This window comes from Etheostoma spectabile, chromosome 13 (genome assembly GCF_008692095.1).
Source record: "Etheostoma spectabile isolate EspeVRDwgs_2016 chromosome 13, UIUC_Espe_1.0, whole genome shotgun sequence".
NCBI classification, from domain to species: Eukaryota; Metazoa; Chordata; class Actinopteri; order Perciformes; family Percidae; genus Etheostoma; species Etheostoma spectabile.
The window spans coordinates 21,167,385-21,178,072 of record NC_045745.1 but is presented as its reverse complement, the minus strand read 5'-3'; the positions used below and the strand labels follow the sequence as shown (position 1 = coordinate 21,178,072).

Genomic DNA, 10,688 nt, shown 5'->3' with positions numbered 1-10,688 from the left:
TGTGTGTGTGTGTGTGTGTGTGTGTGTGTGTGTGTGTGTGTGTGTGTGAGTTTGTTTCAACATCAGCAAGATCTGTTTTCTGTGTTGAAATGAAATATTTCCCAAATTCATCTCCATCTCTTTTAAATAAGATTGTGTGTTGAAATTGTAAGGTTTTTTACTTTACTGTCATGAGAGCTGATTCATAACAAACATATTTTGTTAAATGTTTTACAGTATCGTAGTGCTTAAATTTTAAATGTGTTAAGAATTTCAATAAAAGTCAAACTAAACTAAACTCTTGCTCAAGAAAGACGGTTTAACCCTTTTTTAGGAGTACTATAGGAATACGCACATCACAAAGCATGCCCTGCCAAAACAAACAAGGAAACCGTCAAAATCAAATAGTTTAAAAAGCTAGAAGTTGTTTTTTTGGCAGTTAGGTTTCTTTGGTTAGACAGTGTAACAGCTGAGTTAAATTAATTTCTCAGTTTAGCCAGAGTTAAATAATGGTTAGTTGTGGCAGTTATCATAGGCTTTGTCAGGCTTCCATATACAGTACCTGTCAAAGATGTTTGCCTGTCGGCTATTATATGGAGGAAGAATCATTATAAATCAACGGGCAAAAAGACAATTTTAGTGGTGAAGACAAGACAGCAAAGCCAGGTAGAAAAAGAAAGAACATTTTTCCAGTGTCCAACAGCTTTGACAAAAAGCTACATGCAGAATGACGAACAAATTGACGAACTGACTAGCACCTTGTTGAACTTTTAGAATTAAATTTTAAAAAATAACAATAAAAAACAAGTGTTGTGAATTTTAATGAATCATAATTTCAATGTGTCTCGGTTAGGCAAGGTACAACTAACTACTAAATATCAATATCAATGATAATTGTTCATGCAGAGTCAGCAAGTGTCAGAGAGTCACATGAGGATTTTGAACCACAGTCTCAACATTTTACAGCCTTATCTGCAGATAATACAACCAAACTTTATCAGCCCTAATACACTCACAGCACACTGAACAGTTCTCTGACACCATGTTTTATAAATCAGTCACACACACACACACACACACACACGCACACACACACACACACACACACACACCTTACTATACCTCTTTAATCCCATTCCCTTCATTGATAACCGAATACATTAACTGTCCTGTCAGTATTTTAGTCTTTGAGTGGTGTTCCTCATCTACACAGACATCTGGTGACTATGAGGTTTTTGGTTTTCAGGTTTTAGTTCCTCAGTCAGAGACTAAAAACTTATTTGCAATCTCATTAGTGTTTGCTGACACAAAACAATACCGCAGACAGCAATGCATTATTAAAAAGAAGACAGAGATACAAATTTTCCAATCAGTAGTATAATCTCTCTGGAATAATACACAACAAAGCCTCAAATGTGCTGGACCAGCTCTGGAAAACTGGGATGGTCATTTTTCCTAATTGTTTTAAAATGTACAGATTGAACAAAAGTCAACAATGATCAAATCAATAATGAAAGTAGTAATTAGCTGCTGCAATCATTTTATGGCACATATCAGTCCTGACAAATTAGCTAAATTCACGTATCACGTTGCTGCATGCTTGTGTGCAAAACAAGCATTACTCCATAGTGTTACAATATTACAATAATTACATATAAAGCAAGAAGCAGAAATAAAACAGGCAAATAATCATTTTATCAATGCATCTCAATATGAACATAATCAGTGTGCAGCTGATGATGAAAAAAATTAAAGGTCAAAACAGTGTTAGGACAGGAGAATAAAGGCCATTGTTCTTTTAGAGTACAAAAAGTTTATTGATAGAATATTTTAAACTTCCCTTTGCAGCAGGAAGCCGTGAAGTTGACAAGAAGCAGATTTTTCACAAACAAGAGGATGACCAAACAGCAAAGTCCAACAGGTATCTGATAGAGACTCCAGAAAGTATTAGTTGATTATCACAGATTATTTACCCTCACTGAATCATGGTCTGTAAAGTTGTGTAAAGCAGACAATCTACATCAATAAACATGTTACATATTAATATTGATAAAAAAAGCTTAAAGGACTCAGAAGAGATGTGATGAGGCAGTACTATCTACTATACTATGGCAAGATATTAGATGAATAAGATGAACAAATAGAAAGGAGCATCTTGGCTCATGTGTGTGCTCCATCAGAGTCAAAGCTTCACTAATTTGATTAAAATAACTAAATAAGAGTTTCACCTCCAGGTGTTTCAAAAAGTAAAACAATGTATCTGAGTAAAAAATAATTCACCACAACAATCAGAGTTTGTTCCTCTGCAGCTGTGTCCTGCGATTTATTTTGCCGGTCGTACCGATAAAGATGTCGACAACAAGTGCAGTAGTATACCCAAACAGTTTTTTTAAAGATGTGCTTGTTGTCCCATGACTCCTGACTGTGTTTTCCAGGAAAGGAGAACATTCCTTTCCTCTCCCAGAGTATCCTGATAATTCTGCAGTTCTTATCAGGGAGTTTTGAGCTGTCTTTTATAACTTAACAAGTCTTCAAGCTATTTATATCTGTAATACAGATAATTTGGGGCTGTTGTGGAAAATATAGCGGGTGATTCAACAGAAATATGTTGATATCATCATTTTTGTCATAAGGCGGATAAACAATAGATACTGCCTGACTCTGTTTTCATATCAAGATACTGACAACAAATTCTTTCCAAGTAAAGGCTTTCCAGGACAGTGTCTGACTTGTCTATGTATATATACATAGTTTTGAGAAAAAATATAGACAATAGAAGGACAAAAATGACATGTTGAATACAAAGAAAAAATGGACGTCAGCCTAACAGTGAGGATTGCATACACTAGGCTGGCTTTTATTACAGATACATAACCTTTTATCTCTATTATTAGGGCCCTTTTGCAACCCCTTTACTATTCCCCAAGTTTGTCTACATGATAAACATGGAAGGTGCAAAGGTTTATAAAGACGGCACAGACACTGAAACTGTCTGTCACAGTGCAACAGTAACACCGGAAGTATCAGTGAAGCAGAAGTTAAGTCCCCTTGTATGGTAAATCAGACACTCAGCTGTGGGTCAACGCACGCTGCTTCTGTTAATGTGCAGTTACCTTAGCAACTTTTCAACAAATGTGATCTTTACTGGGGTCTAAAAGATTCCAAATGTTTATCAGACAGGCAACAAATACATAACAGCAGCCAATCTTTCACTGAAGGCAAATAACATTTTGGTTTATGTGACAGTGAGTTACGTCAGCTGCAACACACTTTACGATTCCATACTGTACCTTAGTGGTCAAAGTATACTGGTCATTAAAAAAAGGATCTCACACATGACCCCTCTCGATTTCGTTCCTTGTATGTTTTTTCTTCCTTTGTGATGACTGGATTGCTGCTTAAAAAACAATGTGTGTTATATTGTGGCATTATTTATTAATACATGTGTACTACACCATCATGTGTATTATGCTGTAGATATTTATTTTTAAAAATATGTCATTTGTTTCTGTTTTTAGGGCACCTTTTTCACATTTGACCAGACCAGAGGCAACAGATTAAAAAGTAGCTTTTTAGGCTCTGGGTCATCTCTCAAATCTTTTTGTTTAGGTACTGTGATCTATTGTCCATCATCTCTTGATCAGTGTCCATGGTAGACCTTTAGACATTACCACAAACTAACGAAATACATGTGGCACCTTTAAATAAACACTAAATCTTCATTTGTGGTGCTAATCTCCAACTTGTTGTCAACACGAAATCCCTTGAAATAATAACACTTATTTGAAAGAAAGGCAGCATTTTAAATAATTCCATTGATTGACTATTTAAAGTTGATTAGCATTAGAAACATCATGCTGGCAGTATGTAAACCTGAAGTTGTGACACAATGTGAATGCAATAAAAAAATGCGCACTCATCCACCAATTCCCCTTTCTTCTCTCAGTTGAATCTGTACCGCACGTTCCCCCCGGTCTCTCTCATGCCATCACTATGGTGACAGCTCACAGCATGCTTTGTCCCAGCAGACACGTCTCCCATAACAATGAATGTTTGGAGACGCATTAAGGAAGAACAGATTCTCCAAGCCCACAGACTGATGGTTTGTGTTTATGTTCCTAAAAGAGCCACAAACATGAAGACAAAAGTCAACTGCACAAATCAAGCTAGGGTGAGATAAAAAAAAGACAGGACAGATGTAAATAATGTTGTGATTGGTTTGATTAATTAATTAAAGAAATACAAAGAAGCCAAAGCATTTTTCCCTCCCAAAAAAGATAAGCAGTGTATCCAGACCATACTCCAGCGCTGTGGAGAGATATGGCAATCCAAGGCTACAGAACTGATAGCTAATAAATATTTAAAAGTCACACAATTTAATCTACAAACTTTATTAATGAGGTGTCAAGATCAGGCAAAATAGAATTAAGCACTGGAAATCTATGCCAATGAAAGGTACTGAAGCAAATGTCATCATTTTACTTGATATTGACCTGTTTCTATACTTTTGAAAGTACTTCAAAATGCATAATAACACTGTCTGACAAAGCACATAAGCCCTGTAACAAAACACAGAAAATCTATAAAATAAATGACCTAATCGTTTGCTGCCAGTTGGTCTACAAGTTTGATCAGTTCTGTTTAGTGCAGTAAGGTCATGTTGTTGGGGGTGAGAGTCCACATTGTGTCACTGTGGCGCTACCAAGTGGCTCAACAACAATGAATAATCTTGGTGTTATTTTTTCACCTTTATTGAATGCTAAGTGCACAGGCATAGACAGTAACTGTGTTTCAGACTACATTTTTGTGTAGACAGAAGCTTGTGATGGTGACCAGAGAGTTTAACTATCCGTGAGGAGAGAAGCATTAAATTAGGCTAATCTAGGTTGAAAAACTGTTTTCCAACTAGCTTTTTATGAATGTGAAAACAGTAGTAATTGGTAGTGCAGATAGATATCACAGATATCCTTCTGTCATTATAATTTCGTTATTTAAAGGGTCAACAATTTGGCAAAAAATAAAAGGTAAATCTGAAAAGGTGTTTTTATGACTATTCTTTTGGCTAGGTGCACAGTCAAGAGATATGCTAAGCTAAGGTAATCAGCTGCTAGCTGCAAAATATTTTGCAATTTGTAATCTGCAAACTTTTTGGATCTAATCTGAATCAAAATAGGCCTACATATAGGGATGCTCATGGTGCCCACATACGTGTCTGGACCAATTTCTTGATGTGGGTCAGTTTGCTCTCATCTGACAGTGTTCCACTGGTTGAATAGCATACAAAAGTACTTTTTAAAAGCATTCCTTTTATTAGAACTTCACAACCACTCTACGCTCTATCAAATCTGTGAGTAGCACTTTTTATAAAAATTATTAGTGTAATACATAACGACATCAAGCATTCTTTCCTCCGTTAAAATGGAATTGCTGCTTTAGCAAATGTTTTGGAACCTGGTTTCTCCATTATTAGTAGCCAATTTTTACTTTAGCATCACAGCAATCTGGAATTGCTGATTTTAGGGTTATCGCACCACTGAAACACATCTTTTAAGTTTCTTATTGTTCTGTTTCTGCTGTGCCTAAACCTATGGACTTGAATAATCATTGGATGCTCTAAATGGTAGGCCTAAAATCTAAAACCTGCAGTGGCTGAATTGCTGGCTACATGGTACCGAAACAAAGTGCAAATGCTTCTTTAGTTCCAAAGACTGTTTGCTTGGTTTGTCCTAACAAAATACCAGCAAGTGACAGAGGTCTCAATTCTCTTATAGTTTTTCTCAATTGCTAAAACACAATTTCTGAAACTTGCTCCATTTTATGAAGACATTAAACACAAAATCTAATCTTCAAGCACTATTTCCAAAACCTCTGACTCCTCTTCAAGATGAGACTTTCACCTCAAAACTGTTTTACCTGTGTTCAAAATCAAACACTGCTCTCATCATATACAAAGTGATCAAAATGATTCACAGTCAGTAAACAATACACCAAAAAATATAAAACACAGTGTTTAAAATATATAGTTCTCAGAGAAAAGTCAATTCGTAATCTCAAAACAAATTGCTTATGTTTCCGTCATTGTCTTTTGATGAACAAAAACATGTTCTATTATGGTAGCTCAAAAATGATCAGAAATTACTCCTCTGCTTTGCTCTTTGCAATTTTTTTGTTCATCCTCCTCCTGCCCCTAATTTTATAGTACTGTACCTTGCATCTCACAAACTTGTCCTTTGTTGTCCCATTCTCAGACGTTCTCCTTCCCACCTTCAACAACCTGTTTGCCCTCTGAACTGACTTATATTAGCTCTGTCATGTCATTTGAAATAAGTGAAATCAATTGTGAGTGGTTGTTTTCAATCAATGACATGCATTCTCTATTTGTATTTGTTTTTAATTTTTTTGCTACTTGTGTTTACCAGTATGGATGACATGTGCGTCAGAGTGCAAAATATGTTTTAAGAATGAGAATGTGTTTAGAGTTTTGCTGAAAAGTCTAAGTGAGATCTGCAAATTGTGTTTTACTGTGTGAAATGGTTTAAGGTATTGACAACAGACCACACAATTAGCTAAATGAGTTCAGGAAACTGAGAACTTTGTTCAGCCAATGGGTTTTAGTGTTTTGGCAAATGAGAAAAACTGTACATTTACATTTAAACTTGGTGATTGGCGCCACCTCCTGACAATATAGTTTCGCACACGCACACGCACACACACATTCTTCATTATTTCATAACAAATAATGTAGAATACTACAGGCTTGGCACCAATGATGTATGTGATAAATAAAGTCTCTCTTTTCTATTTTCTTTGTGTAAATGCAAGGCTGTAGAACGCAGCAGGGAAAAGAATACAAATCACTACTGTGCGTCCTACGTCATGACGTAGCATCAGCTGTTGACAAAATGACAAACCCCTTCAATTCATTCGCGACCTCCTCCGTGCATGCACGCTCAACAAATTTCGCTGTCATTGTAGCCGTTTTTGAACGCACATGCTGTTTGTCGACCGACTGGTAACGGACATATGCTGCTATGAGTGCTTTGTGTCGCCTGATCCAGAGAGGACTGCTGAGTTGCCGGCCGTCGTGTCGTTTATTCCCCGGACAGCAGGACGTGTGCGGGGTGGCTCCTATGGTCCGTGCAGCCAGCTCATCCAGGTATCCCTGCTAGCTCCCCGGCTAACCGATGCCCTCTGTCTGCCTGAGCCGTAGCGTGGTGCGCTGTTGCGTTGTCGACATGATAACCTAATTTATGTTCTTTAAACCAACTCGTTAAATTAAATTATTCATCGCTCGTGTCTTTGTACTGTTATCCACCGTTAACTTTACACAGTTTAAGTAAATGACATTCAGACGTTTGGTTAGCAAAACCTGCAGTTGTGCTACTAAAGAGGATTTTAGACGTGGTCTCGTCTGTTGCTTTTATTAAAATGGTATGGTGATGTAGCTAAATAAAACTATAATAGCTGTCATGTAGCTATCGTATACAATGTGCTATGCTACAGCTACGCTAAGCTAACTTGTTAATGGTTTATAAGTCTAATTAAAATGAATGCTGTCGAATACAACACCAACTTAATAAATCCTATGTGTTTAATTCATGTTACATTGTTGGTGAAACTGATTTAGGGAGTAACTGTTTCAACTTATGTCCGTAGTATTGTATTATTTTGAGAGGTCTGTGTGCCCCATTTTTATCGACACGATTTTAGGAACACCTCTGAAGGTGTGATTTATTGCAAAGGTGTTGTACAAGACTGAATTATATTTAGCTGGCTAGGTTTACAAACGGTGTAGTAAATGCAATCTATCAGGGCAATCACAACAATACAAATTACGGTTCAATGTTTTTTTTCTCTTAACAACACGCATGAGTGTAATGTAGTGTTTTTCATGCATGCCTCTATGAAGTGCAATGTTGGACAGTTAACCACTTCATTATTAGATCTTGATACAATGTGTTTTTCTCAGTTTTAGATCATTGGTAATTGAGTATCTCTGGGCATTGGGCTCCTGGTCCAACAAAATAATGTCTTCTCAGTCTCGGATTTTGTGATGTCCATGTTTCACTATTTGCCACATTTTATAGAATACAAATGATCAAAACAAATGAACAGATAAATCAATAATGCAGATATTTTAGTCATAACCCTACTAGAGTTGAGTCAGCAGCTGTTATGACATTGTCCCAACAAAACTTGAAAATTAATCTATTGATAATACCGGTATTCGTCACATGACTATGACAAATATGTAGTTGTGTCCTCTCACTATCTCACGTTAAAGCAACACCAAAGCACTGTTCCTCTTCGGTCCCCCTACAGGTTGGAAGCAGAATTGTCCATTACCGCTGTCTCATTCGAACTACAGATCCGCTACCCGATCTCGCAAACTTGCATAGTGCAGTTATAACCAATAGAGGGCCGCAAAGCAAATGCAGAAGTTCCATGTACCCTGTTACAAGTTAATGAACCACCAAAACGATTTTGGAAACATTATTTTAGGGTACGGAAGAATTTTTAGTGTTGCTTTAGTATTACACAGTTGCAGTGACAGAAAAATGACTTCCATTTTACGCATTCATATATAATACATGTCAAGTAAAATGTTGGTTTTAAACCTTAAAAAAACATATATCTCAATCTGTAGTGTAAGTGCATGATTACCTTATGTTGTACACTGTCATCCCAAATTAGTTGACTTTACTAGAAATTAGTGTGGATACCCGTTGCCTTAAACTGTTTAAGTTTTAACACAAGGTGAAACCTGACAGGTCAAGTTGTATTAACAAAGCGGTAAATTGATTCAGTAGATAAATCAAGTTTACATTGCTAGTCATTGCTAAATAATAACACAAATGCACACCCAAAACATTAACAGAACATTTTTAAAACACACTTAAAGTAGAACAGAAATCAATCAAAACATATCTTTTTTTCCCCATGAGCCTTTGCACTGCTCTAACACAGAACAGTTCAAATGACCCCGCCCCTCCCATACAGAAACTTTACATCCTTAGATATCTCTGCTTAAAACGATCTGTGTACTGCATACTTAAGCTGATTATTACAAACAAGTAATGTAATCTGTTAATGAATGTGGTTTTTAACAAAACATGAAAAAATAAGTAGTGAACACTAACAAGTTTAATAACAACTAGATCTAGGTTTACAGTGTACCAATAGGTGGAAGCAAAACCGTTTCAACCACAAGTCAGAAATCATCAAATTCAATGCGTCAACATAGGAAAGCAAGATGCTCAGCAAATTCTTTTGAAGTTGAAGACATTATTGTATCATTTCCACACTCTTAACAGTTTCATCAGTTTTGTCACTTTGATGTATTACTGTTCCTGTCGTTGTGACATAATTCTCACCATAGACATAACCAGATTCTAACTTATCAACATGAATGTTTTCTCCCCCAGCCCAGTCAACTTGACCTATGATGTCTTTGATGGGAAGGGAGAGAGCACTCCCCTGGTGTTTCTCCACGGCCTTTTTGGCAGCAAATCCAACTTTCACTCAATTGCGAAGTCCTTGGTGCAGCGCACAGGCCGAAAGGTAATGCAGCGATGAAGACATGACACCGGTCTGTTACACCAAAAACAACTCACCTTTATGTGTTTGAGTTTGTTCTCAGCAGCCTGACACTAGCCCTCTTACAAAAGAAGGCATGGGAATGCACAATCAACCAGTGTGCTGCCAATCATTTGATACAACTCCTCAGCAGTCAGTACTGTTGTAATAAATCCTACTGATATAATCTGCTCTTTGGCTTCTTGAAGAAACCCATCCCCTCATGTGCACACTACAGCCTTAGTTTGTGCAGTCAATTTCATGAGCTGTAGCAAAAAAAACAAAAGATACAGCTGACATAAAAGTTTTTTTGTTTTTGCTCTGTTAGCACTTTTCCCCAATTCCAAGTGTCCTAACTGTCCTTTGTCCAGTTAGGTGCTGACTGTAGATGCCCGTAACCATGGCAACAGCCCTCACAGCTCAGAGCTGACCTATGAAGCGATGACCAGTGATTTGAAACACCTCCTCGCCCAGCTGCACATTGAGAAGTGCGTCCTCATCGGCCACAGCATGGGAGGGAAAACGGCCATGACCACCGCCCTGACACAGGTCAGCAGCCGAGAAATGTCACCATGAATAATGTACAGAATGACCCAAAATTATCAGATGATAACTATGGAGGAATTAAGGTTAATTTAAAAAGATTGAGGAAATAGCACTCTTGGTCAGTGTGATTGCTCCTAAATGTTTTGATATTGTTTTTGAAAATTCAACTTGTTAACCCAAAAAGGAGATATGTACATATAGTCCCTCTTGCTGGGTGTAACCTTTCTCATTGTACATTACCGTCCTCTTTGAATTTATTAATCCTCTTCTGGTCTTAATTCAACACCTAGCTGTCCTGTTTTTCATTTGTTCATTGGTTTTCCCCCTCCCTTCCTGCCTGTTTACTAGCCTGGTCCTACCAGACTCTCATACATCATTTGTACAGAGAGTCTGGCCACTCTTCATTGACAAGTGTTAACTTCCTTGAAGGCGGGTACTCTGTTTAACTTTAAAACTACTGTATCTGCCCCAAGCCACTCTGGATCTGCCATAAGCAATCACTAATGTTTGGTTGTGACGTTGGCTTAGCATTGCTAGCGTTCGCTTTAGCCAACTCCTTCACCACTAACGGAGCGAGCTGGGCCACA

At 37.4% G+C, this 10,688-nt stretch overlaps 1 protein-coding gene across 1 annotated transcript in view; it reads left to right on the top strand.

The window, feature by feature from the left end:
- Window positions 1–6,873: 6,873 nt before the first annotated feature.
- abhd11 (abhydrolase domain containing 11) overlaps window positions 6,874–10,688 on the top strand; it is a 7,618-nt gene continuing 3,803 nt past the window's right edge. Inside the window, exons 1-3 of the mRNA XM_032533301.1 lie at window positions 6,874–7,135; window positions 9,405–9,540; window positions 9,931–10,104. Of these exons, the coding sequence (XP_032389192.1) occupies window positions 7,011–7,135; window positions 9,405–9,540; window positions 9,931–10,104 (435 nt within the window). The 5' untranslated portion in view covers window positions 6,874–7,010. The remainder of the gene's footprint in view (window positions 7,136–9,404; window positions 9,541–9,930; window positions 10,105–10,688) is intronic.